The sequence below is a fragment of the Lichenostomus cassidix genome, chromosome 7, assembly GCF_008360975.1.
Source record: "Lichenostomus cassidix isolate B80296 chromosome 7, HeHo_3.0, whole genome shotgun sequence".
NCBI lineage: Eukaryota > Metazoa > Chordata > Aves > Passeriformes > Meliphagidae > Lichenostomus > Lichenostomus cassidix.
Window position 1 is genome coordinate 28,899,828 of NC_139488.1, and position 16,169 is coordinate 28,915,996.

Consider the following 16,169-nt stretch of genomic DNA (forward strand, 5'->3'; position numbering starts at 1 on the left):
TAAAATGTGGTCATTTGTAGGGTGTTATGCACGATTAAAAGATGTAGGAGAAAATGACCAACACTCCTTTTTGTCCTTCCTTGCAGACAACTTATATTTGATGTCCCATATTAAGAACTGTGATATAGTTCAGGATTTATCAGCTGAATCTGGCTCTGCAAATGCACTCATAGCCTTTCCTTGGTGCGTTCCTTAGGCGTCCAAAGGATTTAAACCATTACTATTTGTGGGACAGGACAGGTGGGACCTTGAGATGTCGCTCACTGTCCCGAAGAGCCCAGCTTGTGTCCCTCAATAATTCTGCCACCTTACCCACCCTACCGAACCGCTCGGGGCTGCCGGAGGGCAGGAAGGTCCCACCCCACGACAAGCGCAGGGCTTCCCGCTTTCCCCCCGTAAATTTCGGCGAAGGCACCATTTTCTCCATTCCCCCTCCCAGGGCACTGAATCCCCCGCTCCCAGCCGACGCTCGCAGGGCAGCCCTGGGCGCAAGGAGCGACCCGAGCAGAGCATCCGCCGGGGCCGCAGGCGGGGCCGGGGAGGACCCGGCGCTGCCCCGGGGCCGCCGCCCGCTCTCGCCCGTCCCTCCCGCATCGCCGGGGGCCGGGCCGGGCGGCAGGGGCGGTGCTGGCGGCCGGGAGGAACCGAGCCCGCCGAGCAGAGCCGAGCTGAGCCGAGCCTAGCCCCGCCGGCGGGACGCAGCCCTCAGGATGTCGCCGCTCCGCGTCTGCATCGTCGGCTCGGGGAACTGGTGAGTGCCGCAGCGCGGGGGGGCTCTCCCTTTGCCCTCTTCCTTTTTTTCCCCTCATGTCTTTCCCTTTTTCTCCTCTTTCCGCCGTTCCTTCCTCGGTTTTCCCTCCCGCCGCGGCGGCCGAGGGCTTCGCAACAGGTGCGGTGCGGGGAGCGGCGGGGCTGGGGGCGCGGAGCGTCTCCATGGTCCTGAAACCGCGACCCCTGCCCGTCCCGCCTCGGCACCATCGTCCCCGAGACATGCACCAGTCAATGAGGACTCGAAAGGCGTGAGGCTCCCGCATCAGCCCAGGTGATTGAGCCGCTTAAAGCCTGGTGACAGAATCCAGAGAGGCCCGGAGCTGCTGCTTTGTCGATGTGTGTGCCTGCGGCAGGGCCCCGGCAGTTCAGGCTGAAGCATTCAGCAGCGAGAAGGGTGGTGATGCTCTTTGTGTTCCTCCGAAGGAACCGGGGCACAGGCTTCATTTAAAGCCGCGATGTATTGGCACCTTTCACTTCCATCCTCCTCAGCATGTCCTTTTGCATCTTGGTGCAGACACAGCATTGTGATCGGGTCTCCCATTTATCCTTAGCCTCCTTCTTAAGAATACATTTGCTACTGCTCAGTTGTTTTTAGCCTGAACAAAAGCATGGGTCTCCAGAGCTCCTTGAGTCTGACAGACCCCAGTGAGATCAGTAAATCCGTCTTACAGGACTTTGCATCTTACTTTGCTTACGCTTTCTGCACACTGAGCGCAAACAAACAGACCAACATGCATGTGCATGCATTTGAGATTAGCAAACCCAGCCTCCAGGTAGTTTTGGGGATTGTTTTTCTACAAGGAGAGCAAGCTCCTTAAGATTTTAAAAATATCTGACAGCTAAGTGGAAGTAAATGCCAAAAGAATCAATAAGTGAGGGAGTGGTTGCTTGTGAACTGCTGAGAACACAGCAGAGTTGAGCACAGCTCTCTGCCTTCCTGCCTTGTAAGAACATGCATTCTCTTTGTGCATGACGTCTCTCAGATACAGCCTTTCACGTGGGACTGCACAGCTAAGTCTTCTGGACCTCATTATCACACTTCTGGCTTTCTCTGGCCCCATCATTTGTTTCCTCAATTGCTGCTTTTACCATGTCATTTCAGGAAAGCCATCCCTCTCTTTGCCACTTTCTTTTTCCTCACCTGCCTGTGCAGGCAGTTCATTGTGCCTCCCAAGCCCTCAACAGCCACGACTGCGTGTTTGGGAGTCAACTTTTTTACCTTAGGTCAGCCCACAGTCACAACCTTCATCATTCTCTTGCTGCATTCTCAATCAGGGACCTCCTGCTTTACCCAGGCTGTCCCCTTCTTATGAGACTTTCTTTAGAAAGTCACTTAGTTGTATTCAGATCTGCTCTTGAGAAAGTTCTGTTTTCCCATGTGTACTTACAAACTTGGAAAGAGCTAAACCACAGAGATACTGAGAGCCCAGTCCATTCAATACTATCTACTTACTCATACTGCCTGTCTGCCTGAGCCCATCTCTTGCTTCCTACCCTATACATCAACTCTAAAATCCTCAGGGAGGACATAAACATTGTGCTCTGATCTTTGAATCACATCTATTCATAGCCTGGGTGGCAGAACAGGTTGTTTTAGCGCTACAGAGAAATACAATGTTTACCTTTGGCAAACATTTTTTTTCCTTATGTTCCTCGTGAATATTTGGGTGGCAGTTCAGATCCCTGCTCTTGAGGCTTTCCTGCAGCTCAGAATCATGGTTGGCACGTGACAAAGCAATGTTGCAAAAGCTCATGTCAGCTGCAGAAGTTCAGCAGGTCACGGGGACTTGCTAAGTCAACACTGCCAGGAGGCTCATGAGTGATATGGTTGAGTGAAGCAAGTGCTGCACTGCATTTTGTGCTTGCCAGTAGGTGCAGGAGGATTTGTGTTTACATTAATCATGGTTCAGTTATCTGCTTTTTAAAACAGACGTTTAATTCACTGCCTGGCCCCTCAGAATCCAAAAGCTCTCCCAGTCTTGGATTCGTTTGGACTGCAGAGTTCTCAGCAAACATCCAGCATGAACTGGGTTCTTGTCTTCAACATGGACAGATAGCCAGGCTTTCTATGGAGGTGTGTGGGAGGAAAACAAGAGCCAGTGGTCATAAATTGAACCAGAGGAGGTTCTGACTCAATATTTAAAGAAAGGAGAAAAAAAAAAACCTCTCTGTGAGAACAATAAAGCATTGGGGCAGGTTGCCCAGAGAGGACGTGGTCCTTGGGGAGTTTTCAAGACTCGACTGAACAAAGCTCTGAGCAACCCATCTGAACTCAGTGATATTGCCATGCTGGAGACCTCTCATGGTCCCTTCCCAATCTGAGCAATACAATAATTTAAAAAAAATCAGGTGGTTGGCTAAGAAAGAGATTGGAAGCAGACATAATCTTCAAGCATCTAAAGGAGAACAACAATATTCCCTGTTTTGTGAATAGAAATGGGCTTAAATTGTGGTAAGAAAGACTTAGGTTAAACTCGAGGACGATCTTTCTAATGTGAAGGATAGCAAAGTCCTGGCATGAGCTAATTGAGGAAGGGAAGAGACTTGCAACCACTGAGGTCTTTCTTTAAATCCTCCTTGGAAAAACTTTTAGGAATGGCATATTTGCCTACCCCTTGCAGAGGGAAGAAACCAGCTGCTTCCTGGGCTCCACTGAGCTCTATTTTTCACCAGATCTGATGTAGGCTACAAACAGTTTCATATTCACAGATGTACATAATGGGTCTTATTTGAGTTATTCTGTATAAATATAAAAGCTCTTCTTTTCTTAGCAATATGTAACTCCTTTCCAACATGAATTAACATAATTGGGAAAAAAATCTAATTGGCAGTTTTCATTTTTAAAGTGATCTAAGTGGAGTTCTCTGCCTTCTATTAATCTTCACTGAATTGAGTTTTGGAGAAAATAAAACAAACCATGGTAAAATCTTTATATGTGAGTATCCCTGGTTTTGCTTGCAGAAGCAACCCTCTTTTGCCAAGCCTGTGTAGTTACCAAACACTGCCTTCACAGACAAAGCAGTTCATCTTCCTAAAGCTGACCAGCAATGACTGAATTCTAAATGGACTGAGTAAGACAAAGCATTAGGTTTTGAACAGTTTGATGGTTTTTTGGTGAGGTATTTTCCCTGATGACTTCTTAAAGCCTTTTAAACATCAAACCCTTTCTCCCCCAAATCTTCATTCATCTAAAGAGAAAACAAAGGAAAATACTGTTAGTAATGGACCTACTTTTATGCCCAAGACGCCTTCACTGATAACTTATAAATAGGTAAAGATTTGGGTGGCAAAGTGAAACCTGATCTCATCAGAATTTCTTTATCATTAAGAGTTAAGACCTTAATAACCTTTTAATAAGACCTTATAATTTACTGAGCAATATAACCTCACATAAACCTGTTACATCAAAAATATGGGTGAGCCAAGGAGAGCCAGTTACAATGTGGTTTCCCTTTGAACCATTGACAGCACAGACCTACCTGGACTTTGTCTTTGATATCCCCAAGAACTTTATCAGTTCCAGAACACATGCCACAGCTAAATCCTGTTCATGCTCCTTGTTGCACGTGTGTTACAAGTGGGTCAGAGGACAAGAGTGCTGCAACTGGAGCTTCTTTTTCAGTTGTGCTAGTAAAATAGCCAGTACTTGACAGATTAAAGTAGCATTAAAATGAAGAGAGGGAAGAGAGAAGTAAAAATAATCATCCCTCTTCCCCAAATAATTTAAAAAGCATTAAGCAGTACTTCCAGTATTTTCTGCAGGGTTTTTAATTCTCCCTTGCCATGTGAATGTTTGCAAGGTTGCAGTAATGATGGGGGAATAAAATTATTGTCTGACCTGAAATTAAAAAGTGCTCAATATGACTCAAGATGAATAAACTGAATGGTTAAAATATCCTCAGGCTGCCACAGGTCCTGTTACAGTGATAATTAGAACAATAAGTAAAGAGAAACCATCAGAGTGAAGGGTTATTTGGTTTTTTCCCAAAGGATTTAGCTCTTATGTAAAATTCTTATTGTAATTGTTTTGTTACAGATAGGAAAGTGGGATGCATCTATTTTACATGAGATGCACAAAAACTGTCAGAGCAAGATTTCTCAGCACTTATTTACATCCTGGATTATTTTACATTTATTGATCTTGACAAAAACCAGAATTATCTGAGGAGCAAGAGAAATTTTAATTTCAGATAATGTATTTTTAGTGCTGTTGATGGTACATCACACTACTGCTCTAAAACCTTTGATATTACTTCACATCCATTATTGAAGTTGTATTTTTCCCCTGTTCTACTTTCTTTGTTTTTAAACTGGAGGGGCTCTTGATGGACGGTAGTGGATAAATGATATATTTCTGATAAATGTCATAAGCACCTAGACAGCTTTATAGTACAGGCTTTTTATGAGTTATGTTGAAAGTAACTCATATTTCTAATTCACAATAAAAGTACTTTTTCCCTTTTAGTTATTTAATTTTTTTTTTCATTATTTTTAAAGGGGATCAGCCATAGCAAGAATCATTGGCAAAAATGTGCAGAAGTCCAACAGATTTGATCCCACTGTCAAGATGTGGGTGTTTGAAGAAATCATTAATGGAAGAAAACTCTCAGAAATTATCAACCAGGAACATGAAAATGTTAAATATCTGCCTGGATACAAGATACCCTCCAATGTGGTAAGTTGAAAAAAAAAATTGTATCACTGAATTAATTTTTTTTCAAGAAGCAAAGGAACATCTGGAAAAAAAAAAACCTAGGAAGCAATTCACTGCTTTGTTCTGATTTGTCACCTAATATAATTCCCTGGAACATAATTCTCTTCTTGAGAAGAGACAAGTGATTTCTGCTTGTCTCGTATGTCACGCGCAACTTCAAACACCAACTGTGTCTATGCTGGTATCACACCATCCTCCTCCCTGGCAGAGATCAGCACAACTCTAGAAATGGCAGGCAGAGATCTGTCTACACAGAGCTGAGATATTTCAAACCCACAGCATCTTCTGGAAAAACAGGCAAAGCTACTGCTCTCCTTTCTTCTGAAAAAGAAATCCAAAGCACAGGCTGTGGTTTACAAGGAGATGAATAATGAGCTGTCAGCTCATGGGTGGTTTCAGGATAGCTGCAGTTAATAATGCTCTAAATTCCATCAAAAATATAAGGTATTTATTTTCATGGACATTTAAAATATCAAGTTACACATCTCAAATTAATCAGCCTAGGTAATTTACTGCTATTGAAGCAAGTGGGGTGAGGGGTTTTTGCTGTTCAAGATTTTGCCAAATGCCATTGTTTTGTGATTAGTGCCACATTTTTTGAACAGTTGCAGTCATAAAGGGAAGTTAAGATGCTGCATGTGGTGGGTTTCCTTGCTTGGGGAGTGGTTATATTTAGTATTCCATTTTGTGCTGTGATTGCATATTTGTACTCCTGGTGTTTCAACTTGGCACAGAGTTCTCCTGGGTTACAACTGACTTGTCACTGTTATTTTTACAACCTACTAGCAGATCCACAGCCTTGTCACCATCCCTTGAGGCCACCCTCACCCTGTGTGCAGCAAAGCCTGAGGCTTCACCAGCAGAAAGCAGCTGGTTGCAGTAGAGCCTGGAGGGACCCTCACACCATCACTGGCTGAGGGAAAAAAAGAAACCAAACAAGCTCCCATTTTCCTTGCATTGCTCTGCATCATTTTGGAGAGACAGGAGCACAGCCTGTGCAGTGCTGCCAGCCTCTGCCCTGCTCCCACTTTGCTGTTTTCCCAGAGAAGCAGCCTGGCTGACTGCAGTTCTGGTTTTCTTGCTGGGAATCCCACTTGCTTAAGGCTGTGTGCTCCAAGGCTGCATCCAAGAGGGATGTTTTCTCCAAATGTGAACAGCTCTAGCAGGCTCCAATTCACCCGTTGTTGCCTCTGTAGCCTAGCTTGAATTGTTGTTCTGAGTAATGCCAGCGTTTGAAGGAATACAGAAGGAGAAGCGAGGTAGTCTTTAAGCATATTGCATAGGTTTTTGTAACTTTTGGGAACATTACTATATAATTAAAACGAAGTTACATACCAGCCCAAAGATGATTAAAATCTTTGCCTTTTGATATAGTTTATTCCTCAGTAACTCAGCTGATCTGTGGAAACTATAGACTTCCAGAAAAGCCTGTCTGACCACCCCAGTTTTCTCCTGTGCTCCCTAGTGCTACCACTTATTCCAGAAGAACCATATAGGGTTGGTCAGTTACCTTCATGAATCATATCAAGAAGCTGAACTAGCAAAGGGGCTTCCCAGGACACTGCAAAATTATAAAGTATATAATCTTCCCCAGATTATCCACACAGGGTTGTTATAAAAAAAATTATAAAAAATCCAACCCTAAAACAGTTCAGCAGCTTTAGGTATTTCAGAAGAGCTTGCATGGAGAGCTGGCAGCTATACCACAGGGCCAGTTAAAGTTAAGGATATTTGCACTGCATCTGCCATGGGTTTGGCATGATGGTGTTTTGCAAGGACTGAGGATTCCTACCTGGGACTCATTTTGGTTCTCACTCCTTTCCCAGGTGGCTGTACCAGACGTGGCTGAAGCAGCAAATGGGGCAGATATTTTAGTGTTTGTTCTGCCCCATCAATTTATTGGACGAATCTGTAAGCAGATTGTAGGACAGATAAAACCTGGGACATTCGGGATTTCCCTGATCAAGGTAAGTTGTTGTCTCCACAATACTCAATCAATATGGAGTAAATAAACAGGTACAACTTAAGGGTAGGAGTTGCAGCCCTCAGCTGCATGCTCTGCATAAACATAAGCATTTCTTTCTGTAAGAGCTAAAACTTGCCCAGCTCTGCCAGCCCTTCAGCTGCTCCCAAGGCTGTGGAGAGGGAAGGATGGGGCAACATATCTAGGCTAAGAGTATCTGGTTTTGCCAGTCATGTTTAGCCTGGATCAGTTCCCACTTGGACCAGCATGGAGGTGAAAATGGGCAGAAGGAGGGATGCATAAAACTGGTGCTGCTGCCAGAAAAAATACTCAGCAGACTACAACCTCAGTTAACTCTTAACTGAGAACTCTGAGTCAAAGTGCCTCTTCCAAGTACATGCTAAAGCTGTTCTTGGCAGCATTAAAAGGGCATAAAAACACTAATGATTTTGCAAAACTGAAGCAATTTGAATCTGGCATGAACTGAGGAATCTCTTTTTAAGGTTAGAGAGGTAGCAGATTATTGTAATCTTGAAAGGAATTAATATTTTAAGAGAATGTCAAACTAAAAGCCAGAGGCAAAGCATAGGAGTATAGTCTTACCACTTCTTCTTTTGATTGCATTACAGGAAATATCTCACTTAAAATTGTAATGAAAGAAATGTAATTCAAGTTTTTAGACTTCAATATCAGTTCTTCCCCTCCATATAAATTATGTCATAAGCAACAGTAAGCAGAAGAGAGGAAGGTAGGAGAGGAAGGAAATTTCTGCCAATTTAGCTTAAGAAAACCCAAGACAGTTCAGTATATTCCTTAACAACAAAAAACCACTCAGTTTAATATTTAGATCTTGCAAAAAAAAGCCACTGCTTATAGACGTAATTTTAAAGGTCTGATTCTGCATACAGAAATTTAACTAAAAGGAAAAATACAGTATCAAAGAAAGAAAGCCTCAGGCCAGCAGCACTGTATGTGAGGCCTCTTGCAGGATTACCTTGACTGTCACTCCTTCTCCCTGAGCTTGCCTTGAATTTGCAGTCACCAAAGTACAAACCCAGAATATTTGTATTAATGGCTAACACTAATGATTATAAGACCTTTTTTTTCCAATTAAAACCAGAGAGCTGCAGGCAATAGAACACTTTCTGCTTTACCAGTGCTCTGCTGCTATCATTTTCCTCTTCTAATACCCTGGCTCTGACTATCATCTTTTCAGGGGATTGATGAGGGTCCTGATGGCCTGAAGCTCATCTCTGACCTCATTCGAGAGCAACTGAAAATAGAGATCAGTGTGCTGATGGGAGCCAACATAGCCAAAGAAGTGGCTGATGAGAAGTTCTGTGAAACCACCATTGGTAACTATTGCAGAGAGCCAATTAGAGCTGGGGTTTAATGTTACCTGTGACTGGGCAATGGGATAACCTCTGGAAGAAGCAGGGGGATGTGACTGGTCCCAGGTGGTTCCCCAGTGGAGCAGTGTCTGCTGAGCTCCTTCAGGGAGGCAGGATTATTTCCAGGGAGTTCTGTGCTGAAAAAGAATCAGATTCAAATTGACAGTGGGTTTCAGTGCTTAGAGCTAATTTAATCCATTGAAAATATCACATCTTAATCCTGTTTCTGTAGGAGTTGGCAAGAGCCACCTTTTGTGTCTGTACAGCTCAACACTGCATACAGCAGCAGTTGATACACTATACAGTCTAGAGAGAGAAGTGTAATCAGAGGCTCCTATGTGCTCACAGTCCCAGAGGTGTATTTCTCCATCTTCAAATCTCTTTGTTTGGAAAAGAAAACCCAGTAACATTCTGTTCCTCCCTCCTATGTGGACTGCTTGCCAAGACACAGCCTCAGATCCTCCCACGACTGGGTCTGACCTGATTTGGAAAGTTCATCCAGTAGTTTTCAAAACTCTGAGATTTTTAAAGTCAGTCAAAATTAAAGTTTCGTCCTTCCATGGCTAGGGAAAGCAACAGAAAAATAAATTGTGTTGCAATAATGTTCCTTTGCCTTGCAAATGTTACAGTAATGATGAACACTGTACCATCTAGGCATTTGTTCCTGGAAGAGCAACAAGGCACAAATAAGACTAGGTGTGATTAGGAGAGTTGAGCTGTATTAATTTTCCTGGGGGGAATTTCACTTCTGCTGCCCTGGTTTGAAGCCATGCTGTGATGAGGACTGTGCAAAGAGCTTTGCCCCTTTCTTTTGACCTCCTGGAAAGCCACGCAGCACAGAAACAGCAACTTCAAACAGAACTGGCATTGTGAAGAACAAGACACAAACCTCAAGTTTCTCATGAGATAGGGGAGAAACCTCCCAGCTACCAGAGTGTGCTACTGCAGCCTAGTAAAACTCACAGCTGAGCTCTCCTTGAAGGAAACCAAGCTACCTTGAATAAAACTGAAGTGAAACTCCATTCAAATGTCTTTGCCCAGCTGGCCATGGGCTCTCTGGGTCAAGGCAAACCTCAGCCCCCTTAGCACTGCGGGCTCTCCTCAGCTGAGCACTGTAACAACATGATGCATGACCTTTGTAGAATGGGCCAGAAAAAGGTTTTAGTAGTGGCAATCTCTGGATGCCACTGTAGTTGGGAATTAATTGGGCAATAGTCATTTGTGCCCCATAATAGTACATAGCAGTGCCACAGGTTCACATTTTCAAAGCAGAAATGATATAACTTTTTCTGCAGAAAATGGTTTGTAAATAATGTCTTTTGCAAGGTCTGTGGTTGTACAAGTTTTCTCAGGCAGAAAGAGGCATTAGGGATATGTGCTTTTAACCCTGGAGTTGCCTACATTTAACACTGGCTTCCAGCAGCAGCATCTGCTGTTGCACAAATCTCTGGTTTAGCAACACCCTGGGACTGGGTTCACAAAAGCTGAAGTGGTCCCTGGAACCTTAGTTTAGGTTAATTGTGTGCACTCTGAAACATTGCAAAAACGCTCTAACTTTCATCCTTCCTTCCCACAGGGTGCAAAAATGAAACACAAGGGGAAATCTTTAAAGAACTAATGCAGACCCCCAATTTTAGGATTACTGTGGTGCTTGACTCAGATACAGTGGAGCTTTGTGGAGCCTTAAAAGTGAGTGTTTTCAAGCCAATATGTTTTATTAGGGCCAAATTCTACCCTAACCTGAGTCTTCTGTAAACCATGGGGTCTAATTTGAGACCTGTCACCATATGAGTGAATGAGCACAGACAAGATGCATTGTGCATGAGCTAGTTTTCCAACTTGTTAAAAAGGGGAAATTTATTTTAAAATGTGGCTCTAGGCAAAGCATTTCAAAATAGTTGTATTTTTATCTTTGTTTTACCAAAGGCACATCTGTTTTTGAGAGCAGCGTTTACTCCACTGTGTTTTCTTGTCTGCATGTTGTGAGGACACGAAACAAAGATTCTCACTGCATATAGAAGCTCCAGTAATAATTATGTCCATGATTTAAGTCCTAACCTGGTAGAAAATTCACATCAGAAGTGATGCTCTGTGTTGGCATTCAGCAATGCCCACCTTTGAGATCCCAGGTGGGATCAAAAATGATACCAAAGTCACCAAATTTCCAATGAGGGGACAATTGAGTGAGATTCACAGTTTGCTTTTACATGAATTGAAAGTGACTTCAGCCTGTGATCCTTTCTACTTCTTTATACATTTAGTCACTCATACTTAATAATTCACCTTTCCATGGAGGAGGGGGATGACTGACTAGGAAAGAATTGGTCCTGTTTACCTTTACATACAAAAAAAAAAATTTCTTGACACACAAAACCACAGATTTCGCTTTTGGCCACAGACTAGAACTGGGGGCTGGAACAGATGGGAGAGATGTTTTTTCTGCTTTATGATAAATAATTTCTCTCCTTGAAATCATTGGTTTGGTTTTGCCTTTGCAAAAAAAACCTAAAAAAATAAACATGTGCACTGGGGTACATACATGTCTGCAGCAAACATGCCAGTGGTAGCACTAGGTGGCATATGACTCATACAGTGAATTTCACTTGCTTAGGGACTTACTTAGGAGCTGGGAATTGGAAGGTGGGAAGGGAAGTGTGCAGAACAATGGTGAGGAGTTGGGAAGATGTTTAGGATCCTGAGAGACTTGTTTAGAGCTGTAGACAAGGGCAGTTCTACTGATCGTGTTTGTAGGTAAGCCCAAAAACTTCATCTACAGCATCTACATAGCACCCATGCCTGCTCAAATCAGAGACCCACAAAGAAAATGTAGAAAGGTGTGACTCTGTGTGGGATATTTTAAATAGTTAAATAGAAAGGTCAGTGAGACTTGACTTGGAACTAGCAGAAAAACAAAACACTAATTGCATACATGCTACATGATTGCAATATTAATGTATAAAACTAGCTGCTTTGGATTTTGCCCATGGGAATAACAGTAAACACTTTATAAAAATCTTCTAAAAGTCCAGCAACTTTTGTTCAACACTCGTTTCTTCCTACGATAAATTCATGGCCATTGGAAATTGACCCTTGTTCTGATGAAGACAGATTTATGGGATATCCTTAGAGCTTAGTGCACACTGATGAGCTGCACACCTTGGCTGACTGTTTCCTTCCCTCCCCTGTATTTTGCACTGCCCCATTTTTAGAACATCGTGGCAGTGGGCGCCGGGTTCTGCGATGGACTGAATTTTGGTGACAACACCAAGGCAGCAGTGATACGCTTGGGCCTCATGGAGATGGTGGCCTTTGCCAAGATGTTCTGCAAGGGACCAGTGTCAATAGCCACCTTTTTAGAAAGCTGTGGGGTTGCTGATCTCATCACCACCTGCTACGGGGGACGCAACAGAAAAGTAGCAGAAGCCTTTGCTCGCACAGGAAAAGTAAGGATTTTGAAATATTTTATGGTAACGCATGAAGAAGTCCTTTTGTGTTTTACAAAGGCATCATTAATTGTTTACCTTCTTGATAATTGTTGGTATCACACCAGTATCCCCTCTGATTCAAGTAATCAGTCTTATCTCTTCTAGTCCATTGAGGAACTGGAAAAGGAGATGCTGAATGGACAAAAGCTGCAAGGTCCTCAGACCTCAGCCGAAGTCTACAAGATTCTGAAACAGAAAAATATGCTCGATAAGTAAGTGCTTTGATTTAGAAAAAACAACTAAATCAACAACAAATTATGAGTGATTCATAACCTCCTTAAAAGTACTTGTGTTTAATTATCTTGTTCGTTTCTGCAACAACTGCTTTCTACATCTTGGGCTGCTGTTAGAGCCTGGCCTGACTCCTCATTGCCAGTTGAATGGGATTGAAGGCTGAGCAGTGTTAGAAGAAACAAGTCACAGACAGAGAGTGGGTTCAGGGATGCTTTTAGTACCTAATAGAAGACAGAGCAAAGTGAGGTCACATATTGGAACAGCAGGGAAAACAATTACAGAATATTCTGAGTTGGAAGGGAGCCAAAGAGATCATCACCAAATCTTAAGTGAATGGCCCATACATAGGAAACAAAAGAAATTATAAAGAAGCCTTCTGGACATCCTCTTCCCCCAAACAAGACTGAAAGCCATACACAGAATCATCATGATTTATGGGCCAAAGGGTTTCTTGTTCTCAGTACACCACCACTGCAGCTTGCAGCAGTCCTGCTCTCAACCAAGGTCAGGTTTGCATTCCCTCAGTACAAATTTTGGGATCATATTTCTAATCAAAGAATTTTACATGCATTGAATAGGTAATATGTGTTGATATCAATGCTTTAGTGTCACAAACACGAATTTTTAAAAAGTACTTCTAATTGTTTGGGATAAGATTATTTATATAAATTTGAGACCTTTGTTTCAGCTTACACAACAGAAAAGCAGAGCTTCCCTCAATTCCATTCCCTCTCACACATTAACACTACTGAGAAGTCAAACACTGCTAAATGAATACGTAAAAACTTATTAGAATTGGAACAGATACAGAAGATTCAAGTGGCATTATCTTTCAAAAATGAGAGAGAAAAGGAAAGCTCATTTTGACAACAGCTTTAAATCACTTCTTAATGTAATAATTATCCTATAATTGCACTTGGTTACATGCTCAGCTCCGAGTCATTCAGTGGACTCATTTTTTACCACATAATGACTAAGACAGCTTGTAAAAGGAAAAGAATCCTTTAAGCCAAGAAAAGAAAATCATTAGACATTTTCATTCTTTTTAGTCCTTTAGATGTAAGTAATGACTGCAAATAATACATCCATTTTGTACACAGCAGGAAAAGAGGATATGCAATTCAAGATTGTTTTTAAATAAAAAATACTGGGTAAGAATTTTGTCTCCAAAATAGCTTTTCTCTGCTGTCACTGCCATGATTTGCTCCTCTTTAGTTCCTATTCATCGCCCTATGTAGTCTTCCAGTAAAGACACCTCCAAAATAAAATTACATTGTAAAGAGAGACAAAATTTTTCCACTTTCAACAGAAAAAATTATTTCCATTAAAATGGAATAGAAATGTATATATAAACTTTAAAAACTACTTTAATTATTATATGCTTCTTTCAGGTTTCCATTATTTACAACCATCTACAAGATCTGCTTCGAGGGTCGATCAGTCCAGGATTTCATCATGTGCCTGCAGAACCACCCAGAGCACACATAGAGATCCCTTCTCCTCACCTGGCTGAATTCTCACCTTCCTGGGACTTCTGTCCACTCCATGGCAATTGAAGTAGAGAAACAGGTTGTGTGATGCTTGCTGTAAAAGCAGCAGAGAATGTATTTCATCCCCTTGTTCTGGGGGTAAAAAAATCTGCCTTTAATTTCAACATTATACCCAAGGAATAGGAAACAAATCTAAAAGTTAACAGTATTTGATTTGAGTTAGTAACATGAGTATTTCGCTATAATTATTTTCTTGTTGACTGAAAACAATTGCCATTGTAATTTCCACAACAGAGCTCAATAGCTCACATAAACCTTGTTTTGCCTACTGTTACTCACAGAATGGCACAAAATGCAGAAAAATTGAACTAATTCAAACAGATAAATTATAGTAAAAAGGAAAAAAAAAATCAAAGAGCAGTTAGATGCAATCACATGGGCAAATCTTGGGTTTCCATAATTCCCCACAAACAAAAATAACATTCTATATTTTGTGATATTTAGGCCTTCCTTAATTTCATCTCCCTTCTTTGGAAAAATAGGTACTATTAATTTGCTCAGACACACATGAATGTTCATCAGATGTATAAATAAAACAGTTTAAGGGGTGGGGGAAGGAAGAAGGGGTTTGGGATGGGCGTACTGTTTGTTTCAAATCTGGGACACTAGGAATCTTCAGTAGTAATCTGACCCTCATTAAACTTACTGTATTCCTTTAAAATACAGAAAAAAATCTGGAATAACCAAAGCCAATTTTGGTTATCAGATCTTCTCAGCAAGTCCTCATCATTAATTGGTAGCAGCTGAGAGGGGAGAAGTGGAGGTTGACAGGGAGATGTACCCAGAGCTCAGCTTGCAGCTAGCTTATGCACTTGCTGATATTTTGAAGGGGCAGCCAGTAACAGTGACAAACCCTCTGTGATACTTGACTTTTTATACATGTATGGAAAGGACCGCTATAGACGCACAGAACTCCTGTAAGCTGGCATTTCAAACCAGGCTGCATTTTAGCTGCACTGGGAAACTCTGCTGGTCTGACACCAGTGCAGCTCCCTGCGCCTTTCAGACTGCAGAGCCATGTCCTCATCCTGCTTAAGCAGCACATCTCACACTCCAGAAGGGAGATCTCCATCTACTTCTGAATTTTAAACACAAACTGGGTTCACAGACCCACAAACCAGGGTTTTTTTATTGTGCTACCAGTGGCATAAATTTTAGAAACATTGAAGTTTTTAAACCTTATAGCTGTGCTTGGGTAACTTTACGTACCTGATGTTTTTCAGAGTTAAAATCATCTACAGAATGAACAGTGGCGCATTTTATAAGCTTTAATACCCTTTTGAAAGACTCCTATTTTGAGAGAAGGCAAACAAAAAGGAAGAGTAACCTACTTTTGCTGTGCTTTATCCGATTTTCCAAAATAGCAGAGAGAAAGGCAAGTTTTTTTAATGTATGTACTCACTGTCATATTGCTTAGAGGAAAAAAAAAAGAGCTAGATTATAAAACCATTTCCACTCATTTTAGAGAAACATTAGCTCTTTCACATTTACCAGAGTAATATATATATATAATGTATTGTAGTTACAAATATATTGTAAAAAGCTCGGTCTCACAGCTAGCAAAGCTAGGTAGGGTACCAAAACCAGTGGCTGCAGCATCCCTGATCCTGCTGAATAGGATCAACAAAGGTAGCTCAGCTCCAGTCACAGCCAATAGCTAGGGGCTCTGCAGACCAACACCAACATTCCTTCCACTGAAATGGGAATCATGGCCAAATCCCTCACACAAAGCAGGAAATTTATGATCTTCAATTTCAAGTGGAAAAATACTTATATATTGCACAGTTTTAAAGTCTCAAACACGTGAGGATGGGATAGAGAATTCAGGAACCTCTTTATTTTACCATCAGGTTGAACTTCTGATACGTCATGTATGAGCTTATAACAACATCGAATATTTTACATTCAGAGTGTATCAAATAACAGTTTAATAAAGTGATCAATATGCAGATGTGATGTAATTTCATTTTTCAACATTCTCACAAAATAAATGACTGTTGTAATAGTGGTCCTTTATTGCACTTACTCTTGCAGTTAATCATCATCAGCTCTCAAAGAAAA

At 41.8% G+C, this 16,169-nt stretch overlaps 1 protein-coding gene across 1 annotated transcript; it reads left to right on the top strand.

Moving 5' to 3' along the window:
- The first annotated feature begins 515 nt into the window (after window positions 1-515).
- Window positions 516-16,057, top strand: LOC146434862 (glycerol-3-phosphate dehydrogenase [NAD(+)], cytoplasmic-like). Its single transcript, XM_085067007.1, has 8 exons — window positions 516-751; window positions 5,269-5,446; window positions 7,312-7,452; window positions 8,665-8,803; window positions 10,416-10,528; window positions 12,049-12,282; window positions 12,430-12,536; window positions 13,950-16,057. The coding sequence occupies exons 1-8, from the start codon at window positions 711-713 to the stop codon at window positions 14,044-14,046; spliced, it is 1,050 nt and encodes a 349-aa protein (XP_084923133.1). The 5' UTR covers window positions 516-710; the 3' UTR covers window positions 14,047-16,057.
- Window positions 16,058-16,169: the final 112 nt, after the last annotated feature.

Excerpts from the sequence above, each read along its gene's own strand:
- LOC146434862 (XM_085067007.1), top strand. The coding sequence starts at position 711 with ATGTCGCCGCTCCGCGTCTGCATCGTCGGCTCGGGGAACTG. Across the intron at positions 752-5,268 it reads ATCGTCGGCTCGGGGAACTG|GGGATCAGCCATAGCAAGAA; the intron begins GTGAGTGCCGCA and ends TTATTTTTAAAG. Across the intron at positions 12,283-12,429 it reads CCTTTGCTCGCACAGGAAAA|TCCATTGAGGAACTGGAAAA; the intron begins GTAAGGATTTTG and ends TATCTCTTCTAG.